The 24,591-nt window shown below is 44.6% G+C and overlaps 2 protein-coding genes across 21 annotated transcripts in view; one reads left to right on the plus strand and one right to left on the minus strand.

Annotated features, from left to right (window-relative positions):
* The window catches only part of tbc1d2 (TBC1 domain family, member 2), a 142,781-nt gene extending 129,822 nt beyond the window's left edge, over positions 1–12,959 (minus strand). For 10 of the 14 annotated variants that reach the window (XR_011352746.1, XR_011352736.1, XM_069922759.1 and 7 more), the window contains exon 1: positions 189–553. The gene's annotated coding sequence lies outside the window, so the exon portion shown is untranslated. Of the gene's footprint in view, positions 1–188; positions 554–12,864 lie in introns of those variants that run through there. The other 4 variants (XM_069922731.1, XM_069922764.1, XM_069922738.1 and 1 more) reach the window with 2 other exon arrangements.
* Positions 12,960–13,058: 99 nt separating this feature from the next.
* elp1 (elongator acetyltransferase complex subunit 1) overlaps positions 13,059–24,591 on the plus strand; it is a 130,773-nt gene continuing 119,240 nt past the window's right edge. For 2 of the 7 annotated variants that reach the window (XM_069922704.1, XM_069922719.1), the window contains exons 1-4: positions 13,144–13,196; positions 14,115–14,281; positions 17,995–18,147; positions 19,533–19,614. In XM_069922704.1, the coding sequence (XP_069778805.1) occupies positions 14,132–14,281; positions 17,995–18,147; positions 19,533–19,614 (385 nt within the window). In that variant the 5' untranslated portion in view covers positions 13,144–13,196; positions 14,115–14,131. The other 5 variants (XM_069922706.1, XM_069922705.1, XM_069922715.1 and 2 more) reach the window with 5 other exon arrangements.

A 24,591-nucleotide genomic window follows, 5' to 3' on the forward strand; every position in this document is an offset into this window, starting at 1 on the left:
GAATTCTCCTTAATCAGGATAAGGATACATTTGTTGCATTTGACTTTTTGCTATAAATTAGTTCCTGCCTACATTGTAAAATGCTTTGAAACTAGTTGAGTTTGAAAGGTACCTCAATAATATCCGGGGTTGTTTTGTAAAGGAAAGTAATATTTATTTAAAGAATACAGAGATATTACAAAACTCACCGAAAATCGACCAAACTAAGTGAGCCCGCAGCCGTCACGTAATATTAATTTTGGGTCGATCCGTCTCCCTCACTTTGACAGATTCCTTATTTTTAAATTTGCTCAAACACACCATTCGCATTTACTTGCGAGCAACCGACCTTACCCAAGTTCGAACTGTACACCGACAACGAGTGAAATAACTCGACGTTTGGTAATTTCCTTGGTTCCAACCCGAAAAAAAAAACCATACACTATTAGTACCACTCCCAAGGTCTGGGGCACGCTTGCAAATTCAACTTTCCTGGACGGACTAGAGTGTGATAAAGAGCAACTCCTTCTACAATTGGTTGATAATGCGGATATTATAATCCAGAAGGCTGGACCAATGTGGCCGCAGTTACCGCGCAACGAACGTTAGAAACAATATTGTTGCATAAGAATGGTGACGTTTTGCACACTTTTCCTGAAAACAGTTTTCAACAAGTTCGAGCCAAACTTGAACATACTTATTTCGAATTCATATTCATTTCTGATTCGTTGCAAATTATAATCCAGCTTTTTAAAAAATGTCTTCAATTGAATATATCATAAACTCATTTCTGATCTTTGCTTTCACCTGGGCTGTGTTGGGGGAAGGAGGGGGTGGGGGGAAGGGGGGGGTGGGGGGAAGGGGGGGTGGGGGGAAGGGGGGGTGGGGGGAAGGGGGGGTGGGGGGAAGGGGGGGTGGGGGGAAAGGAAGGAGTTCTGAAATTTGGCAGTTGTAGACCACTACCAGTAACCACAGAGACAAGCTCAGGCTTTAATACACAGAACTTTGCTGGCCAAAATCCAGGATAGGAATGGCAGCAAGAAAAGGTTAACACGCAACCAGATGGGTTGAGCACAGTGAGAAGACTACTTTATTGCAGGGTGCTGGGCTGCACTTATACTCCCAGCCCGAACCTAGAACCAAGCTGGCATCATCCGGGCATCACGTGGTCCCTAACCGCGGGTTTATGAGCCCTGAGCTGGAAGGAAGGGAAACCCCCAATAGCGCCATTTTGGCTGGCTGCCCCGCCACATGGCTTACAAGCAGGGCCAGTTCGCCTGCCTTGTGGTGAGCCGCCACACAAACCCCCCCCCCCCCACCCCCAGAACTGGCACCAATGTCCTTTGACCTGCCTGCGCACTGCTGCGGAACTTCTGGCCATGGGGTGCCCAAGGAGATATCGCACAGGATGGTGCCTTCGCCGCTCGGAGTCGGGAGGTCTCAGAATCGCATGCCAGTGATGGCGGTCTTGAAGGCTGTCATCTCCTCATCAGCTTCCTGGTCCCAGGAAAGCTGGTCGAAGTCGAGGCCGGGCGTTAGAGTTAGCGGGCAGATGGCCGGTCGCGAGAGTGCATCAGCAACTACATTGTCCTTCCCTGCCCTGTGCCAATCATCGGAGGTAAACTCCGACACGAAGGAGAGGTGACCCTGATGCGGGCCGACCACGGATCCTTTGCCATCGCGTGCGCCTGTGTGAGGGGTTTGTGGTCGGTGAAGATGGTAAAAGTCCTCCCCTCCAAAAAGTAGCGGAAATGCTGCTCCACCAGGTACATGCCCAGTAACTCACAGTTGAAGGCACTATACTTGCGTTCTGGCTGGCGGAGCAGGTGGCTGAAGAATGCCAGCGGCTTCCAAGGCCCATTCACCTGCTGCTCCAGGACGGCACCGACGACTGTGACAGAGGCATAGACAGAGAGTGCCATATGCAGGTTGGTGTGTGGGTTGGCGAGCATGGCGGTCTTCGCGAGGGCGTCCTTGGTGGCCTCGAATGCAGAGCAGACTTCTGGGTTCCAAGCGAGTGTCTTGTGCTTGGCTGTGATGAGGGCAAACAGCGGCTGCATGATGCGCGTAGCTCCCAGGATAAAACGGTTGTAAAAATTGACCATACCCATGAATTCCTGCAGCCCCCTGAGGCTGTTAAGGCGTGGGAACTCCCTGATGGCGGCAACCCTCGCAGCGGCGGGCATGGCTCCTTCGGCCGTGGTGTTATGGCCCAGGAACTGCATGGACTCTTTCCTGAACCGGCACTTGGCCGGGTCGAGGGTACGGCCGAAGTCGGCCAGCCGGGAGAAAAGGGCACGTAGGTGGGCCTTGTGTTGCGCTCAGTCCTAGCTGGCAACAATGATGTCATCCAAATAAATAAAGACGAAATCCAAGTTCCTGCCCATTGAGTCCATGAGGCCCTGGAAGGTCTGAGCGGCATTCTTGAGCCCGAACGGCATGCGCAGGTATTCGATCAGGCCAAAGGGGGTGATGATGGCCATCTTGGGTATGTCCTCAGGGTGCACCGGGATCTGGTGGACATTTGAGGTAGGCACTTGGTGGATGCCCGTACCTTCCAGGCTGTTCGCCTCGATGCCTCCTGCTAGGAGCAACCGCAGATGGCCATGATCAGCATGCCCAGAGACGAGTTCCTAGACAAGTTCTCGACACTCCTCAAGCCACAGTTCTCCGCTGCCTCGCCGCGCCATGGGATGTTCCACCACATCCCCACCCAGGGCCCGCCGGTTCATGCCAAGGCATGCCGGCACACGCCTGACAAGCTCCAGGTAGCAAAGGAGTTTTCGCACCTGTTGGAGCTGGAGATCATTCATCGGTCCGACAGCCCATGGGCCTCGTTGCTCCACCTGGTCCTGAAAGCCTCCGGTGGCTGGTGTCCCTGTGGAGACTATCGATGGCTCAACGAGGCAACCATTCCTGACCGTTACCCCATCCCTCCCATCCCAGACTTTACGGCCAACCTGCACGGCATGAGGGTCTTCTCTAAAGTTGACCTGGTGCACAGATATCATGTTGGGGTCACCAATTGTAGCGGTGGCTACACTGCTCCTGCAATAACACATGCAACCAGACGGTTTGAGCTCAGTGAGCGGACTAGTTTATCGCAGGCTGCTGGGCTGCACTTATATACCCAGCCCGGACCTAGAACCACGCTGGAGGGTGCTGACATCATCCGGGCATCATGTGGTCCCTAACCGTGGGTTTATGAGCCCCGAGCTGGAAGGAAGGGAAACTCCCAATGGCGCCATTTTGGCCAGCTGCCCCGCCACGTGGCATACAAGTGGGGCCAGTTCGCCTACCTTGTGGTGAGCCCCACAGCTCGACCTTTATGGCCCAGGACCATGGGGGAGGAGTCATAGGGTATGAGTCTTCTATGGGCAGGCCAGCTCCATATATACAACCAACATTGATAACTATATACAATGGAGGAAACATATCACCACATTCACCCCTCCTTTTAGAGCAGAACCCCCCCCCCCAACCTTAGTTCTGGAACAGAAAAAAAAAACTGCCAAGACTAAAGATTCAGACTCACCGGTGTCCAACTCTGTCTACGGGACCTGCGGGAGCAGGGATGGGAGTAGTCTGCTGTTAAGCCGGGTGAGTGTCTACAGGCTTGGTCATCGTCGGACTAGACAGAGAGGGTACTGTCTGTGTCGGGGTGATGTTGGTCACAGAACTGAAGGGAGGTGGGGGTCAGTGTCCTGATGGGAGCCAGTCCCATTGGAGTGATGTCCGTGGGGGTTGGTATCCCAAGTGAGTCTACCCTAACTGTGAGCCCCATTGTGGGATAGCATAAAATGCAGGGTTAATGGGGGTGTAACAGATGGTTCCGGGCTCTCTGGCATGCACCAGATCCCAGACGGGTACAGTGTCCTCGTGGCCATTGGGGTGCCTCACATGAGAGTTCGCATGAATGAGGTGCACCTCTTCAACCAACAGGTCACTCTTATGGCCCCTCACATGCCTCCTGAGCAGGACCAGCCCTGGTGTCACCAACCATGGAGGAATCGAGGAGCCATTCACCGACTTCCTAGGGAAGGCAAACATGTGGTGGTGTTCGTGGCGGTACAAAGGAGTGAGCAGATGGCATGCAATGCCTTTGGCAGGATATTCTGCCAACACGACACTGGCAGGTGTCTGGACTTCAGGGCCAGGAGCAAAGCCTTCCAAACAGGTGTTCTCCCGTTCCACCTATCCTTTACCTCTGGGATTATAACTGGTGGTCCTACTGGTGGCTATGCCACTAATGAAAAAGTACTGCCACAGCTCCTCACTCACGATCGAGGATCCCTGATCACTGTGGATGTAATTGGTGTACCCGAACAGAGTGAAGATACAGCTCAGTGCCTTAATCACTGTGACCGAGGTCATATCCAGACAGTGGATGGCAAAAAGGAACCAGAAGTATTCATCAATAACACACAGCAAATAAATATTCCAGTTCGATGAGGGAAGGGGGCTCTTGAAATTGACGCTCAGTCATTCGAATGAGCAAGTGGCCTTAATGAGGTGTGCCTTGTCAGGTCTGTAGAACTGTAGCTTGCAGTCCCGACATGGATCTGACATCCTCGACAGAGTACGGAAGGTTCCAAATTTTGATAAAGTGGAACAGTCTCATAACTCTGGAGTGGCAGAGGGAATCGTGTAGGGCCTGGAGACGGTCGAGATGCGCGGTGGTGCACGTCCCCTGGGATAGGGCATCAAGCAGATCGTTGAGCTTTGGCCAGTAAAAGATATCATAATTATAGGTGGAGAGCTCAAGTCTCCACCTGAGGATCTTGTCATTTTTTATTTTACCCACTGCTGCATGTTGAACATGAAAGCGATGGCCCATTGGTCTGACAGCAGGGTAAATTGTTTTCTGGCCAGGTAGTGGCACCAATGGTTCACCGCCTCAATGATTGCCCACGCCTCCTTTTCGACTGAGGAGTGACATGTCTCAGGGCTCTAGAGGGTATGGGAAAAAAAGACTACTGGCCTGCCTGTCTGGTTTAGTGTGGTGGCCAGCATGAAGTCGGAAGCATCGCTCTTCACCTGAAAAGGAATGGATTTGTCTACGGCATGCATCATGGCCTTTGCGATGTCCTCTTGGATCTGTTAAAAAGCAGCCTGGGACTCTGCCTATATTGGAAACATTGTGGACTTATGAGGGGGCGGGCCTTATCAGCGTAGTTGGGCACCCATTGTGCATAGTAGAACAGCCGTAGGCACCTTTTCAGTCTTTCATGGTGTTCGGAACTGGGAGCTCCATTAGGAGCTGCATGTGGTCGGGGTTTGGGGCAATGACACCATGTGCCATGAATCAGGCGATTGGTATTAAAGACGCACTTGTCTTTATTGTATGTAAGATTGAGGACCATGGAGTTCACAGAAATTTAGCTAGGTTAGCGTCGTGGTCCTGCTGATCATGGCTGCAGATGGTGACATTATCGAGGAAGGGCAATGTCGTTTCCAGATTGTGCTCCTCTACTATCCTGACAATCACTCTCTGGACTGAAGAGACACCTTTGGTGACACCAAAGGGAACCCAGAAAAAATGAAAAAGTTTCCAATCAGCCTCCAAACCTGTATAAATTCGGTCACTGGGGTGGAGGGGAAGCTGGTGATAGGCTGACTTAAGGTAATGGTCGAGAATACACAATATTGCATGACCTTATTGACCATGTCAGCTATCTGGGGAAGGGGGTAAGGGTCCAGTTGGGTGAAGCGATTAATGGTCTGACTGTAGTCAATGACCATTCATGGCTTGCTCCCACTCCTGACCACCAGGACCTGGGCTCTCCAGGGGCTGGTACTCGGGGCGACGATCCCCTCACCAGGAGTCGCTGAACCTCAGCCCAGATAAACGCCATGTCCTCGGCACTGTAGCGCCTGCTCTTGGTAGCGACGGGTCGACAATCCGGGGTGAGGTTCGCGAATAGCAAAGGAGGGGATACCCGAAGGGTGGTGAGGCCGCAAGCCAGAGCTGGGTACTGGGAGGGGTCTGCGAATTGTAGGTTGCTCACTGTGGGGGGTAGCTGGGGGCCTCCAAACGCCATCATCACACTCTTGAACTGGTTTTGAAAGTCCAAGCCCAAGAGGATTGGCGCACAGAGTTGGGACATAACAAGTAGCGAGAAATTATCGTAACGCACATCCCCGACTGTCAGAGATGGAATACAATACCCCCCGATGTCAGTTTGGTGGCCTTTTGCTGCAGCGATATCGATCCGCTCATCGGCCAGACTGGGAGAGTCTGTGGGCCGCATCCGGGTGAATAAAACTCTCCGTGCTGTCGCTGTCAAGTAGGCAGTTCATTTTATGTCCATTCACCTCGATCTGCATCATTGAGTGGGCGATCGGATGAGGGCTGGTCTGATTCTGCATTACAGATGCCAGGATCGGTGCATTGCCTTTGTCATTTGCGTGGAGGCCTGATGCATAAGATGACGGTCTCCATGTTGAACACAAGGTCATGGCTGTTGAGGTTGGGGAAGAAGCCGGAAGTGCCATCGGTGGAGCGGGCTCTGCCTTGGCAGACCATGCAGAAGGCAGGGGCTCTGGCAGGTAAGATGGCACCCCTCTCTGCACGCACACAATCTGTATTGGAACTAGGGGCGCCATCTGCCCATCAGCCATACACACCGCACTGCTTTGAGTGGAGGTCTTAGCTTGACATACCCGCAGATAGTGTCCCCACTTTCCACAGCCTGAGCAACTTGCACCCCTTGCGGGACAAAGTTGTCGTGGGTGCTTCACCTGCCTGCAGAAAAAGCACTTCATGTGTTCAGTCACCACCACTGTCATTGTCGGGTTGCCCATCCCCGATGCCATCTCCCAAGATGGCAGCATTTTTAGCATGCAAATGGAGGGCCCACTTTTGCCGCGATCGATTCTGCATTGCGCTGGGCCGAGTTTAGAGTCCTGATTAACTGTTTGGCTCACTTCAGTGGCAACTGGTCTTCTTCAAGGAGATGCTGCCAAATGTAATCGGTCCTCAATCCTGACACGCAGGCGTCCCAGACTAGGTCTTTGACACAGTGGGGCACTGGTACAGGAGTCGTTGCATTACCCCCACAGTCTTTCCCCAGCACGAGCAGGGCACAAATGAATTCTTTGGCCGACTCACCAGGTTGTTTCTTGTGGGAAGCCAGGAGATAACATGAATAATCATTGTTGATCCTCAGTTTATAGAGGGCCTGGACATCAGCCATTGCCTCGGTGTATGTGGCACAACCCCTGATTGCCTGGAACGCTCACTGGCCGATTCTCTCTTGCAGTACTTTGAACCTCCTTTCGTCAGAGTCCACCAGGTTGGCAGTGGCCTCGAGGAAATTATCAAAGCAACTTATCCACTGCTCATAGAGTTCAGATGCTCCTGGGAGTTGGGGGTCCACTTCCAGTCAATTGGGGTGCAGCAGTTTCTCCATTACCGAAGAGATAATTTCTGTGTATTAAATTATAGGGCACTACCAGTAACCACAGAGACAAGCTCAGGAAACGCTAGGCTTTAATACACAGAAGAACCTTGCTGGCCCGGATCCCAGGATAGGAATGGCAGCAAGGGAAAGGTGGCTCAACCTTTATGGCCCAGGACCATGGGGGAGGAGTCATAGGGTATGAGTCATCCATGGGTGGGCCAGCTCCATTCATATAACCAACAATGATAACTATATACAATGGAAGAAACATATCACCACAGTAGTCATATTGGAGGTCTGGCTTGGAGTGGTAGATGGGACCAGAGAGGATGGATATAAAGGTTGTAGGCAAATAATGCAGTTTAGGACTAGGTTGGTAGTTCCTGGTACCAAACAGTCCAAATTTCCTGCAGTGCTCTGTAATGATAGTGATCATGGTTACAGTGCAACGAGCAATCCCTTAAGGATTATAGTTCCTGTTTGAATAGATTTGGCTGCCAGCAGGGGGCTGACACACAGTATTCAGGATCTGTAACGGAGACTTGCAGCCTCATGGCATGCCTCATGGTGCTATTTACATCAACTTTAAAATAAAGAATTTTTTCCTTCATCCATGTGTTGTCTAAGAATTCACACATACGAATGAAACACAGTGTCAGAAGTGGGATGAAGGAAATCAGAAGTGGGATGAAGGAAATTAGAAGGAAATATTTTAAAATGTATAATCTAAAGTCAGCAAATGATCAGTGAAGAGAAGCTAACAAAGAGAAAAATGGAAGGGTTACATCCACCAGCAAAACCTCAGATGAAAAACCTCAAGTGACAGCATTTTGGATTGTATTTAGTGACAGTCGGAGCTGATGAGAAAAATGATAAAGTGAAAGTATCAGTTTTCTAACATGTCGTAGGTGATGAAGCCCTGGAGGCGTATAATAACTTCACATTTGCTGCTGAAGGAGACAAAATTAAATTGGAAAAAATAATGATACACTTTGAGGCATACTGCATACCTAAACATAACGTGACATTTGAGAGGCACAGATTTTTCCTTCCGGAAAACGGAAGGAAGTATTGATCAGTAAGTGACAGAATTGAGAAACAGAAGGAAAATGTGTGAATTTGGTGGACTGTACGATTCACTGATAAAAGACAGACTTATGAGTGGTATTCTAGATAATAGTCTAAGGGAAAGACTGCTAAGAGAGCAAATATGACTTGGAGAAAGCCATAGCACTCTGGAGGGCTGCAGAAACTGTAAAACTGCAGGCAAAAGAGCTGTTCAGTGAAACTAGCTGCAATGTGGATGAGGTGAGCAAAAACAAACATAAACCATTTAACAAAAAGCGCGCCCAAATTGGAAAGAAAGGCATGGCCAGCGAACAAAAATGAAAGGGACAATTGAAAGCCGTGTCGTCGATGCGGTACACAAATCCTACCAAAAAAGTGTCCAGCATATAGTAAAACATGCTATATGTACAACAAAAGCAACCATTATGCCTGTTGCTGTAGGAACCAAGTGCAACAAAGCAAGGTTAATTCAGTAGATGAAAGGGAGATAAAGGAATCCTATGTAGATGTTGTGACTGAAAATAAGAAAGAAAACAGAGACTGGATGTTGAGATTAAAAGTGAATGACATATACATTTCAGTTAAGTTGGATACTGGAGCACAAATTAACGTAATTTCAGAGACTGATTTTAAGAAGATTAGACCCAGACCAAAGATATATGGAACAAAAGTGAAACTGAACCTGGTAAAAAGAGTCTTCATTATGGAAAGCGAAGGAGAGACAGTCTATGATGAACTCATGAAAGAGTACAATGACCTATTTCAGGGACTAGGCTGCCTTCCAGGAGAACACATGATCAGAGTGGATAAGTGTGTACCACCGATAATACATCCAAGCAGAAAAGTTCCATTTGCACTTCAAAAGTAACTAAAGGCAGAGTTGGATAGGATGGAAAGCCTGAATGTGATTCAGAAGATAGATGAGCTAACGGAATGGATAACTTCACCCATCGTTGTGAACAAAAGAATGGAAAGCTTGGATCCAAGAGATCTAAAAAGAGCAATAAAGAGGGAAAACTTTAAGCTTCCGACGCGTGAAGAAATCATGTCACAGTTTGCAAATACAAAGTTTTTCACCAAGTTAGATGCATCGTCAGGATTTTGGCAGTTAAAATTGGATGAAGCAAGTTCAAGACTGTGCATGTTCAATAGTCCATTTGGCAGATACAAGTTCCTAAGGTCACCATTCAGAATTGCCTCAGCTCCTGAAGTGTATCACAAAACTATCCATATGGTCTATGAGCAGCTGGACCGAGTTGATACCTGAATGGGTGACATAATAATATGGGGAACCATGAGAATGGAGCATAATGAGAGACTAAGGAAAGTGCTGGAAGCAAGAAGGAAAGCAAACCTGAAGCTGAATAGAAATAAATGCCAGCTCAGGGTGACATTTGTAGGAGATATTATTGGCAGTGAGGGCATTAGACCAGATACAGAAAGGTATCTGCCATTGGGAACATGCCAAGACCACAATGCAAAAAAGGATGTACAGAGGTTTAATGGAATAATCAGCTATATGGGTAAATTCATATCCAACCTCTCAGAAAAGATAGCTCCATTGAGAAGACTAATAGAAAAGAACATTGAATGGGAGTGGAATCGTGAACATGAAAAGTCATAGAGCGAACTAAAGAAATTGCACACAGAGGAACCAGTTCTGAGGTTTTACAACCCAGCGAGACACATCAAGATATTATCAGATGCATCACATAGTGGGCTCAATGCAGTTTGTCTGCAAAAATTCCGTATGCATCACGCTCAATGACAGACGCGGAGACACGATACGCTCAAATTGAAAAGGAGCTCCTCAGCATCACATACGCCTGTGAAAGATTTCATCAGTTTGTGTCAGGACAAGCAATCAGTGTAGAGACTGACCATAAGCCCTTGATTGCTTTGTTCCAAAATGAATGTCCACTGAGAATACAAAGAATGATGATTAGGCCACAACGCTATACACTGAATGTGGAGTACACTCCGGGTAAGCTAATGTACACTGCAGGCACATTGTCTAGAGCTGTTGATACAAGAGAGCCCACAATCACCAAAATGGATGAAGACTGATTAAGAAGAAGACGAACGGGACCATTAGAGGGCACACAAAATCAGTGAACCGGTACGGACTCGAAAGGCCAACATGGCCTGTTTCCGCTCCGTAAATGGTTATATGGTTATATGTGAATGCCTTCGTGGATATGATCACAAGTGAATGGCCCATATCAGATGCAAAAATGGAGCTCATAAAGTCAGAGACAAACAAAGATGAAACACTGAGACAACTGAGAAAAAACATCTTGGATGGATGACCCAACATGAAGCAGAACTGCTCTCCTGACGTTTCAGAGTTCTGGAACTGCAGGGCGGAACTATCAGTGGTTGAAGATATCATCTACAAAGGAAGGAAATCCTTATCCCAAAAAGTCTGAGAAAAGTGATGCTAAAAAGGATCTATGTAGGACATCTCAGAATTGAAAAGTGTAAGAAAAGAGCAGAGAAGTGATGTAGTGACCAAGAATCAACAATGATATAACAAATGAAGTGTCAAACTGTACAATATGCTGGAAATATCAAGCAAGCAATCCTGCAGAACCCCTAAAGCCAACCCAGCACCATACTGACCTTACCAGAAGGTAGACACTCACCTATTCGAATGTCAAGGGAAGGACTATCTTGCAGTCACAGACTATTACTCCTTGTACCAAGAGATGTGTAGACTGAACACCACCACAACAGATGCTGTAAGAACAGGTATGAAAGCCATATTCTCCAGGCATGGCGTGGCAAGGGAGGTATTCACATACAATGGACTCCGGTTTTGCAATTCAAAGTTCCGATAGTTTGCCAAAGAGTGGGACTTTGTACACACTACATCAAGTCCTCATTTTCCACAGTCTAATGGTCTAGTGGAAAAATCAGTACAGACAGTGAAAAGACTGATGAAGAAGGCAAAAGGCAATGGAATGGACTTCTACTAGAGCATGCTAGTATACCGCACAACACCGCTCGAGTGTGGTCTGTCACCAGCACAACTCAAGATCAAACCTACCCATTCAGGAGAACCTCCTAAAAACAAAAGAGGGGAGAAAGTGAGGAAATTCAAAGAACAACAGAAAGAAAAGCAAAAGTATTACATTAACAGAGGAACTAAAATCCTTCTGGAACCCTACATTGGTGACCAAGTAAGGCTAAAAGACAAAACAAACTTATGGACTCAGAAGGGAACTGTCCTCAGTGAAATCCAGCCAAGATCATACACCATTCAGACAGATGAAGATGCTGTTTTGTCAGTACTTTAATGTACAGCAATAATTTTACTCCACAATTAATATACACAGCAAACTTCCAAAAGCAAGAATGAGTGACCAGGGACTTTTTTTGTTGTTAGAGGAATAGCGATTAGCTGGGATATCAGGAAGAACTTCTTTTCTGGAACATTGTCTTGCACAATTCTGGACATTTTGTGTGCGTACAGATAGAAAATGGTTCCAGTGCAAAATCTGAGTGTGGTGTCCTGGAAGTGTTATCTTCTAGGTATGGTATTAAACTAAGGCCCACCTGTTCTATCCATGAATGTAAAAATAAATCCCATTGGTGTATTTGGAAGATGGGGGTTCCCTGTAGTCCAAGACAACAGTTATCCCTCATTTAACTTTAATAGAAAAAGGATGATCTATTTATTAATGTTGTTTGTGAGTTTGCTGAATGCGTATTAGCTGTCATGTTTCTTCTGTTACAAAATGACCACAGCCCACAAATACAGGTTGCTGAAAGCACTTTGGAACATCTTGAGATCATGAAAGCAGCTGCACAATGCTTGCAGTTCCATATTCTTTTTCTTTAACAACACTGATGTGATCTCCACTGCAAACAAGAAATCCTCCCCCCCATTTTGAAAATAGAAAAATAAGGCAAAAGACAATTCTACTAAAATGATTAACCACTAGAGTCTAGTCTAAAGGTCATTTTAGTCTCTGTGGTATACATAAATAACACCTTGACACCATTTTAAATGAGATCAGTGGAGTTATTTCTTTATCATCTTGTAAATATTTACCCATTGGTATCACTTAGATGCAAATTACTGGAGTTATTTTTTATATTGCTTGTTGTTGGATCTTGCTATGCTCAATTTTGAGGCCACATTTCCTACAGCAGTAACTTTAAAAAATGTTTCATCAGCATCAGGTATTTTGAGGTGTCTGTGTGAGATACAAGATAGAATTTTGTTCACACTACAGTTGACCAAGTAAGAAGGACTGCATTTTCCGTGCAGTCACAGCACCTGGTTAAACATGAAACCCCATTCTACCGTCAAATAAATTACTCTTTTACTTTCTCTTTCAGCAAGATTCACTGCAAACCTCTCAGATAAAGTGTAGAGAATTATTATAGAATTGTTATACTAATGCACCTATGGCTTTTGCAATCAGGTCTTCAACTTTAACGATAAAACCAATGAGAAGAATAACCGCTCGCTCTGATTGTCTTCAGAATGACTCCAACCAACCCGCCCGCCCTGTCAAGCACCTCCTGTCGCATGTCGGAGCCCACAGAACAGGACTGGAAACAGACCACCCCTCACATTCACCCTTGCCGAAGGAGGAAAAGAGGTTTCCAGCGGCGTGGCGCGCGAGACCTCCGCTGCGCTAGGGGGCGTCGTCGGGAGTGAGACGACTGCGCAGGGGTCAGAGGTCGGCACTGGGGTTCACGCGTGGTCGGTGGGCGACTGGCGGAACGAGCGAGGTGTGGGTTAGGTGCTCGCTGTTGGCGGGGCGCGACAGGTGCTTGGACCGGATGTGCCGCCCGAGTCCGGCGGTCAGCAGCGTCTTGTTTTCTGGGCTCGGAGCTTGCTCCTCCAGGCTCTATTCCTGCCCTGGCTGCCGCAGCGCCCACCCCCTTTAGTAACGGCTGCTGTTCTCTCTTCAGTTCTCGCCGTCTTTCACCCCCCCCCCCCCCCCCCAACGCCGATGCGCCTCCTCCAACAACCGTCAGTCCTTCCTTCCCAGCACCGGTATCATCAAACCCATTGCGCGTGTTCTGAATCCCAGGCCAACCCCAGAGACTGCGCGTTCACACAGGAGTTAAGAATGAAAGGCCGGAATCGTAGGAACGAAAACGAACTATCGCGCACAAGTTCAAGCACTTGACTTGTGCACGGGTTTGAGTTCACTCCCCTGCCCAACCTGTTCTCCTCTACCTACCCTGATGTTAGTCCCCCCCCCCCCCCTTGACGATGTGATTCAAAAGCTACAAATGACCTGTAGGTTGTCAAGTGGCTTTTAAACTCCCTGTAATGGTGATATAATTGATATTGCTTGAAACTACACCTGCAACAGGGAAGCAATCGACACTCTGCCTTCAAATGTTTATTTACCAAGTCGTTAGGAGCCAGAGAAAGCACATGGATTGCTCTGGTGAAGATCCTGAACTGTGCACAGCCCACCCTTAAGTACATAGCAGGCCAAATAACACAAGTTATTCTGGAAGATACTCATGACAAAAGATTTTGACCAGATAGAGACCATTTGGTCTACAGTGACTTTGCTGATTGAAACTTATGCTGCTTGTCAATATAATATTCTGTGATTTTGTTTGGTGAGTGTATAGTGATTATAATGGTCTGTTCCACATGTTAACATTTTTTCTGTTTATTTTGTGAAGACTTCACAGTATTTGCCATGCGTAATCTGAAGTTGCTGCAAAGCCTGCACTGCGATGGATGGCAGGGCCTTGGAACACCTCAGTGTCTGACTATTCGTACAGATTCAGGCACAGTGTTGGTGGGTTCAGATTTGGGAATCACAGAACTTGATCCACGCACTGAACAGGTATAGATTTATTTTACAGATTCTAATGGAGAGCAATTCACTCCTTTTTAGTCCCGACTGATTACAGGATACTGTGTAATACAAATGATCATTGTTTCTCAGCTCCAGACATTTCACCTCTGGATAAATGTCAATGAACTGATGACAAAATACTTCTCAATGAATAATTGAGATGCTAATGATAAGCAATATCGACAATAATTTGATCTGTTGGCATAAATATTTGTATTTATGAAGCACATTTAATAACCATAGGGCTTTATGGTTGAAGTGTGATCTTTGCTGTTATATGGGAAACAATAACTAATTTCCATGCAGCAATTTCTCCCAAACAACTGTAAGATAAAGAATCGGATCATAATTTTTTTTGTGGAAATGCTTAGGGGATAAATATTTGCCACAGTTCATTGAAGAGAATCAGAATTTATTATCACGATCAAATCATGGAATTTGGTGTTTTGTAGCAGCATCAGAGTGCAAACATTATAACCATCTTACAATATAAAAATTAAAACAATAATAATATCAATAATAGTGAACAAAAAATAAGGCACTGTTTTTGGTTCGTTGATTATTCAGGAATCTGATGGCAGCGGGGAAGAATCTGTCCTCGTCCCGCTGAGTACTCGACTTTAGGCTTCTGTACCTTTTTCCCCCAATGGTAGTGGTGTGAAGAAAGCATGCCCTGGGTGGTGGGGGTCTTTGAGGATAGAGGCTGCCTTTTTAAGACACCACCTCTTGTGGATGTCCTCATGGAGTGAAATCTGGTGCCTGTGATATCATATCGCAGGCTGAGCTAACAACCCTCTGAAGTTTATTCTTGTCCTGAAAGTTGGCGACTCCATACCAGGCAATGTTGCAACCAGCCAGAATACTCTCCACAGTATACCTGTAGAAGTTTACGAGACTCTTCAGTGACATACCAAACTACCTCAGATACCTCACAACGTATAGCCTTCTTTATGATTGCATCAACGTGGAGATTTGGATACCCAGGAATTTGAAATTTTTGATCCTCTCCACTACTGAGCCCTCAATGAGGACTAGGTCATATTCCCCTGACTTCCTTCTGAAGTCCACAGTCATCTTGGTTTTGCTGACATTGAGTGCAAGGTTGTTGTCATTACACTATTCAACGATCTTATCTATCTCCTTCCTGTATGTCCTTTATGATTCTGTCAACAACTGGAGTCATCGGCAAACTTGTAGATGACATTGGAATTGTGCCTGTGGGTGCATAATGAGTAGACCAGTGGGCTAAGCATGCATCCTTGGGGTGTGCCTGTGTTGATGATCAGTGAGGAGGAGACGTTGTTTCCAATTCGTACTCACCAGTCTTCCAATGAGAAAGTCAAGGATCTAGTTGCAGATTGGGGTATAGAAGCCTTGAGTTTGTAGCTTCTTGACCAGCACTGAGAGAATAATAGTATTGAAGGCCGAACTGTAGTCGATGAAGAGCAGCTGCATGTTTGAGTTACTGTTTGAGATGATCCAGGGCTGAGTGGAAAGACAGCGATATTGCATCTACTGTGGAGCGATTGTGATGATAGGCAAATCGCAGTGGATCCATATCTTTACTTAGGTACATGTTAATTCTGGCCATGACCAGCCTCTCGAAGCATTTCATCACAGTAGAAGTTAGTGCTACTGGGTGGTAGTTGTTGAGGCAGCTCATGCTACTCCTCTTGGGTGCCAGGATGATTGATGCCCTTTTGAAGCTGATAGGAGCCTCTGACTGCCACGTAAGGAGAGGTTGAAAATGTCCATGTACACTCAGGCTAGTTGGTTGGTGCAGATTTTCAGTACCCTGCCTGAATCACTGTCAGGGTCTGATGCCTTGTGAGGGTTCACCCTCTTGAATGATGTTCTGACGTCACCCTCAGAGACAGATATCACAGGGTCCTCAGCCTTTTCAGGGATTCTAGTAGGCATTGTTTAGTTCCTCATTGTGGAAGAGTGCAATCAAATCTTCAATGCCAAATGGGAGGGTGTGCAGGGCTTCAGTTTAATGTCTTCAAAATATGTTGGCACCAACAGTGCAACAATCCATTAGTACTCTTGATTAAATGATCAATTCCGAATGGGAATCAAATCCACATCTAAGATGGTGTTTTTGAACCTGATCTGAAATAACTAAAGAATTGGACAGGTCCCCAAAAAAGATTTAGCAACTACGTGAGGTTTGTCTTAATAAGTTCTACTCTCGTATGTGAACTTCCCATGTTAGGCTCATCCAGAAAGTCATTAAGCATGCCATCCATTGAATCATGTCTGTGTGGATTCAGAATCAGCTTGCCTATAAAAAACAAAGGATGGTAGTAGATTGTGTATATTCTGCAAGGAGGTCGGTGACCAGTGATGTTCTAGTGCTTCTACTCTTTGTAACTTTCTTTATAAATGACTTGGATAAAGAATTGGATGGGTGGGTCATTATGTTTTCAGATTGGAGATGTGGATGGCATAGAAGGTTGTCATAGGTTACAACAGGATATCGAGAGGATGCAGAGTTGGTTGGAGAAGTGGCAGATGGAGTTCAATCTACAAAAGTGTGAAGTTATACACTTTGAAAGATCAAACTAAAGGACATGGTTAATAGCAGGAATCTTAGCAGTGTGGAGGAACTTGGTGATCTTGGGGTCCAAGTCCATAAATCACTCAAGGTTGCTATGCAAGTTGATAGTGTGGTTAAAAAGGTGTATAGTTTACTAGTCTTCTTTAGTTAGGGGATTAAGTTCAAGAGCGGTGAGATAAGCTCTAAAACACTGGTTAGAAGAGACCTGCAGTATTGTGTTCACCTCTGTTTGCATCATTATAGGAAAGATATAGAAACTTTTGAGAGGGTGCAGAGAAGATTTACCAGCATTCTGCCTAGATCGGAGAACGTGTCTTACAAAAAAAGTTTGAACGAGCTGGAGCTTTTCTTTTTAGAGCGACAAAGATGAGAGGCAACTTAATAAAGGTGTATAAAATTGAGAGGCATTGATAGAATGGACAGCTAGCATCTTTTTTCTGGAGCAGTAATGGCGAATACCAAAGGACATATGTTTAAGGTGAGTGAAGGAATGTTTAGGGAACACTTCAGAGGTAGGTTTTTTTTTACACATATACAAAGACATTTAAAAGACTCTTAGATAGGCCCATACATGTGAGAAAAATAGAGGGAAATGGGATAGAAGGGTTAGATTGATTTGAGTAGGTTTACGTAGGTTTGGCACAACATCTTGAGCCATGTTCTATGTTATAATTAGATTAAGGATCCAGTCCTATTCTAGAGTCTTTCCGTCAATCAATTGTCCCACAGTCTAGGTTAATACTCTAATATAGTCGTGAGGGATTACTGAAATATTGAAGATGCTGCACTCATGAGATTTAATTTGGATAAAATGTCCTTTCCATTAACCGTCAATTGAAGTTAAACTGTCTTTAGAAAATAAACTAATGTTTCTTGTACCTAAACCTGGAGGGGTTTGTCTGTTGTGAGCGTGGAGCTCTCCATTCTTTGGATTTGTATAATATTAAAGTATATATGGCACAACTGTTTTAAGACTGAGGATACTTGCAAAGGAGGAAGAAGTTGCTGCCCTCCAAGTGTTTAGTGAATAAACTTCACAGTACTGATTTTTGGCTTCCAGTAACGACTATTTTAATCCAGTTCATTATTTATAAGATTATTCACATGAACTTCTATGTTCTTTTGAAATATCCTCTTGCAGGTGGTTAATAAGGTGTCATTGATTGAAGAAGCATTTCTTCCTGAAGATGGTACTGGGTGCATTGTTGCTATCGAGGACCTGCCAGATCAAGAATCAGTATGCGTCGCCACTGCATCTGGTGATGTTATACTCTATAATCTAAATACAAATCAGGTATAAAATAAAATGTGATATTCTTACTTTAAAGAAGAAAATTTTTACTTTGAAATGTACTTTCTCAACACACTTTTTGCGTGTAAGCATTAACCTGATTCTCATTAGTTGATGATATTATCTTATGAATTTTATTATAATAAGTGGGCAAAAAGTTCTTCCTCCTCAGAAAGAAACTAAAGTAGAATTTGGTGCTTTAACATTCAATTTGCTTTAGCCATCCGGTATAAAGCAAGATAAAATTAGGAAAGGAGCAATGGAATGGTCAGGGAGATGGCTTTTAAATGTCTCAGAGAACAAATGGATGAAGACATCAGGAAGTGAATTTGCTGTGATTCTAAGGCAGTGGTTCTCAACCTTTTTCTTTCCACTCACATACCACTTTAAATATTCCCTATGCCATAGGTGCTCTGTGATTAGTAAGGGATTGCTTAAGGTGGTATGTGGGTGGAAAGAAAATGTTTGAAAACCACTGTTTTAATTGTACTTAATTGACTTGTTATGTGCACGTTTTGTGCATTTGTTATGTGCATCTTGGCGCCTCACAGTTTGGCGGGCAGCAACCTCCTTTGAAGAAGACCGCAGAGCCCACCTCACTGACAAAAGGCAAAGGAGGAAAAACCCAGCACCCAACCCCAACCAACCAATTTTCCCCTGCAACCGCTGCAATCGTGTCTGCCTGTCCCGCATCGGACTTGTCAGCCACAAACGAGCCTGCAGCTGACGTGGACTTTTTACCCCCTCCATAAATCTTCGTCCGCGAAGCCAAGCCAAAGATGTGCACGTTTTCATAATTCCAAAGGAAATGGGTCAATGACATTTTTTCCCAAGCAAAATAATTCAGTAACAATTGGGTCTAGAGCAATGATATCTTCCCTCCCACTCACATACCATCTTAAGCAATCCCTTACTAATTACAGAGCACTTATGGCATAGGATTACTTAAAGTGGTAAGTGAGTAGAAAGAAAAATGTTGAGAACGACTGTTTAAAGGAGTGGGTAGCTCAGATACTAGTGTTATGTGAATAGACAGGATGCTCAAGAAGCCAGAATTAGAGGATGTCGGACTGGAGGGAATTTTTGAGATGAGAACAGGTGAGTGGATATACATTACAGTATGGATGTATTTTAACATTGTGATTTTTGAAATCGAGGCATAGCATAATAGAAGATAACGCAAGTCAGCGAACATGGTTGATGGGTGAGAAAGATTTAAATTAGATTGGAGAACAATTGCAGAATTTTGAACGTTCTCATAACCCAAGAGGTTCAGGAATAGTTAGATTGTGAAACACAGGAATTTTGATAAGTAAGGATCACTAAGAGGAAAATGGGCATAACTTGGACTTGCACATATTAACATAATTCTTTTTGATTTCTTCTAGCTGGAATGTGTTGGTAGTGTTGACAGTGGATTAACTGGAATGAGCTGGAGTCCAGACCAGGAACTGGTCATACTTACTACAGGTATGTGTAAGTCAAAAGAATAAAATTAATTCAACAGCATTTTTAGCAACAGTACAATTGAATGAGGCGATTCCTATCTCTGGATTGTTAGACTCTATGAAATCTATAGCTATTTTTTCATATTATTATTATGGTACTGTGGCGACCCACAAATCTACAACGAACCAGCCCCGTTTGTTCTGCTCAGTCAGTGGGGCAGTCGCAGCAGAGATGGTGACACATTCCTATCTCTTTCTCTCCACGACGGAAATTGGCATGCGCACTTGCATCAGCGTGACGCAAGCAGCAGAGCATACGTGCGGTCTGACCGCACCGCTGAAAAGCAAGCAAGCGAATTTTAAATAAACATTCCTGCTGTGACTTCAGAGCTCACAGTTTAAGTCTCCAGTCTGTTCACTCACTCGCATCCTGCGTGCTACATTTGGTGACCCCAACGAGTCTCCACGTTCTGCAGGCTCTTGCTACATGGACCCTGCAGCGGTCGGTGCCATAGCGCTCAAGCTACCCATGTTCTGGGCCAACTAGCCCCGCACCTGATTCGGACAGGCGGATGCCCAGTTCCAGTTCAACAAAATTTCCTCAGACTCCACCAGGTACTTCAATGTTGTCAGTTCCCTCAACTAGGATACCGCTGTCACCATAGACGACCTCATACAGGCGCCACCAGAGGAGGGTAAATACTTGGCCTTAAAAAACCTCCTCATAGCCACCTATGGTCTCTTGTGCTGCAAAAGGGCAGCCAGGCTCTTGGACGTTGATGATTTAGGAGATCGTATGCTCTCTGCCTTAATGGATGAGATTCTCGCACTGCCTTGTGTTTGAACAGGCCTTCCTGGAACAAATGCCTGATGATATTTGAATCATGACTTGATATATGGCATTTTTTTTCTGTCAACTTCATTTTCATGGCCTCAGGGGAGGGTGCATGCTGATGGAGTAAAGAAGGATCTAGAGGTTTTTGTGCAGAAAATAACAAAAACAAATAGCATGTAGGTACAGTAAATAACTAAGAAGTTAAATGGCTTATTGGTTTTGCTTGGTGTTGGTGTTTAAAAATAAATAAATATTTTTGCAGTTGAACAGGACGTTGGTGAGGTCACAACTGGAATGAAACGACTGTGCTTTCATGAAGAGTTCTGTACTCCTAGGAGTTTAGAAGAATGAAGGTTGATCTTATAAAAAGCATTTAAGTTCCAAAGGAGAAATGACAAGATACATGTTAAGAGGTTTCCCTGAGTGGAAGAAGTTTGAACAAGTGAATGTGATTATAATATTAGGGAGTAATCATGTAAAACTGAGGTGTGTAGGAATTGAGAACAGTGTGGAATTGGCAGAAAAAGGTGTTAAGACCTGGGGCACATCAGCCTGGTCATGCTGGGCTTGGTGGCATACTCTTCCTTTTATTTCCTTCTGTATATCCTTGTACAAGAAATGACTATGTGGACCGTTGTAAATCATTGGAATTAGTTGCTTCATATATGTAATAGTTGAATATATTGAAAACTAATATGGGTCATATGGACATCAAGAATGTAGGCATTGAGTAGATGAGGGACAATATTGGGTTTGAGTCTTGATCTGGTGGAAAATCTGCATGGTCCATATCTATTTATTATATAATACAAGACCAGTTAGGTTAAAATACACGGCCATGTCAGTATTTAGAAGTCTTTCTGCGCTCTGAATAATTTAATTAAAGCAAGACTAGAGGTAAGAGTTTCCATGAGAACTGCTGAGTTTTTTGGCTGTCAGTGTGATTTTAAACAAAGAAATTAGTAATTCCCATAAACCCATACCACAAAAATCAAGTTCTATATGTACAGCTTGCAGCCATAACCCGCTGGTATTGCTACTTCCTCAAGTTTAACTCCTGCTTTGAGCAAATGAATCTTACTCCTGATATTGTTTAAAAATAATGCAATGGCAAATATAATACTAATGAAAGGTCATGAACCTAAAAAAATTATTTCATATTCTCTTAAGATACCTGACTGAAGACTAGCAGTTCTTATATTTTCTGCTTTTGATCCCAGATTCCATTCAACTTTTGAACTAACTTGAATGAAAAAAATCGTCAAATGTCACACTTTAACTAGTAATCACGTTAACATAATTAATATTTTTCAGTTAAAGAATTAGTTAGTGTGTGACAATGATCATAACATGTTGCACAATGCAATCAGTGGTGGTAATAACCCAAAGAGATTAGACCGAATTTGATGCAAGCTAAAACTCTGCCTCAGAAAGATGTAATGGTTTGTCTATTTTTGTTTAAAACATCCATAAGAAATTTAGGGGGTGGGGGCACGCGGTGGCGCGTGGCCATGCTGAGGACTAGACCAGTGGTTCTCCACTTTTTTTCTTTCCACTTTAAGTATTCCCTATGCCATAGGGATTGCTTAAGGTGATATGTGGATGGAAAGAAAAAGTTTGAAAACCACTGTTTTAATTGTACCTCATTGACTCATTATAACTCCAAAGGAAATGGACCAATAACAATTTTCTCAAGCAAAATATTTCAATAACAATTGGGTCTAGAGCATTGATTCTCAACCTTCCCTTCCTACTCACATACCACCTTAAGCAATCCCTTACTAATCACAGAGCACTGATGGCATTGGGATTGCTTAAAGTGGTATGTGAGTGGAAAGAAAAAGGTTGAGAACCACTGACCTAGACAGATGTAGGTTGAAAGAGCTCTCCATGAAGATTGATTAAAAGACCAATTTAAAGTCATCAAGCTAAAAAAAAAAATTGTGTTTAAAAACAAAGGATTGATGGGTAAGAAGAACAAGACCCAGAAAAACGGAAGAAGCTCAAAAGTCGCCAAGATCATTGACATAAAGTCCACAAGGGAGTGGTGAAGAAGGTGCAGCCATGATATCAGCACAAACCTAAGGAAGTAGGAGATCGACACAGGATTTCCAAAAAGAGATAGAATGTATGTAGGTTCTGAATGAACGATTCTCCAAAGTGGAAAATGTACTAAGAGAGGTGGCAGGAAAAATAACAGCAATGATGACGGCGATTGAAGACCTGAATACTCGGGTGGGCCAGGCTGAAAACAACCTTATAATGACTCAAGAACAATTAAAAACCCTGGAGAAAAATGCAAAGAAGTGGAAAGCTGATAAACAACTGCTCGACCACATGGAAAATTTTAGCAGAAGAAATAATGTCCAAATAATTGGACTGAGAGAAGGGACCAAGGGGAAGAACCCAGTGAATTTCTTTGGAATGGATCTCACAAGTGCTGGGAGTGGGAAAATTCAAGGAAAAACTACTAATAGTGAGAGCTCATCAGTCCCTCTGGACCAGGAAAGCGGATGATTAAAGACCAAGACCGGTGAGATATTTGAGTTACTGGGGTTGGGAGGCAACATTAGGCCCTTGAGGCTGGCATTGCGAATGCACCTTTCAGGTGGCAGAACTAAAAGGCTGCTGCAATGTTAACTGGTCCACGTGAAAGGGCCTATTCATATCCAGAGGCACCTTGTAGTGCCTCCAGATCTGATGGAGGCAGGGCAACCGGTGCCGCATCACCACCCATTATAAATGTACGGCATAACAATGGCCATCTTCCCTACCCATAATCCCCCACTCAGGTGGAACTGCTCTGTGTTTCCCAGCTGTGTGGGGGATTATGGGTGGGAAAGACTGCCATTGCTATGCCGCAATTCTGAGCTGCAGAGAATGGCCCCGGTGCAGGAATGGCCAGCCGGGCTGTCACAGCTTGTACCGGCTGCCCCTGCCCCGACTGCTCCCACCAACCTCCTCTACCCAGAGGGGCGGGGGCCATCTGGCAGTGGGGAGTTGACTGGCGGGTTGATGGAGTCATCAGCCTGCCCCCGGGCAGCTGCTTATAGCAGCTGCACATTCAGGTGTGTTGGCAGAGCGCAGCACTCTGTTGATTATCCCTCCCAGAGGAGGTTGGCATCGGCATCTCGAAGGTGCTTCTGCTACATTCAGGTGCTTGTGTCTTTAGCTGCAAGGGGGGAGATTATGCGGCTTTACAAGGGAGTGTTCAGGCCACCTGAAAGGGCAAATTGAGAGCAGCAGTGGAGTATGCCAGGGAAAACAGTGGCCTAATCGAGAAGGAAGGAGGAAAGATACTATTCTTTCAGGACCTAAGTGCTAATTTGGTAAAACAAAGAAAATAATTTGACAATGTTAAAAGACAATTAAGAACACAGAATATAAAATATGCAATGCTGTACCCAGTGACATTTAGGATTGATGTAACAGAGAGACCTCGAAGATTTTATAAAACACTAAAGGAAGTAGAGAGATTTCTACAAGAACTGAAAAGGGGACCCAAAAATAGATGCTAGAAGAAGAAAAAGAAGAATAAAGACAAAGTTAACTGTAAATGTTAAAAAATTGGATAAAAAATGATGGTTATACTTTATTATCTATTTATTATCGGTTATTTAAAGTAATATTGAAAGGTATACAGAGAACTCAACAAATTAAATATTTAGTGAATTAGTAGGATGGATACTCCGACTTAAGTGAGTTAATGGTGCCGGAGAGAAAGAATTTTTTCAAAATGGCGCCAAGGCTAAGGGGTGGGGTTCTTCCTTGGACAGTACCATAGGCTTTTTTTGTGGATTTCCAGGATTTCTTGATTACGTCACCATCAAAATGTCTTCTTAAAAACAGTAGAGAGTAGATAAAATGTACTGATTGGAGATTTTTTAATTTTTGCTTAGATCCCATCCTTGAAAAATAGCAAGGAGAGTAACAAAGGCAAAAGCTGTGAAAGTTGCTCTATCTTTTATCAAAGATTTAAACCTGATAGATGTATGGAGACAGTTATACCCCACAACAAGAGATTACTCATTCAACTCAAAGGTTCATGACTTCTAGACTTGTTTTTAATGACTGCATAATTAAAAAACAGAGTGATTGAAATAGAATATCTAACCAGACTACTCTCTGACCACGTGCCTCAGACCTTAACGATAACGAAGCCTG

This window comes from Narcine bancroftii, chromosome 1, assembly GCF_036971445.1.
Source record: "Narcine bancroftii isolate sNarBan1 chromosome 1, sNarBan1.hap1, whole genome shotgun sequence".
In the NCBI taxonomy this organism is placed as follows: Eukaryota; Metazoa; Chordata; class Chondrichthyes; order Torpediniformes; family Narcinidae; genus Narcine; species Narcine bancroftii.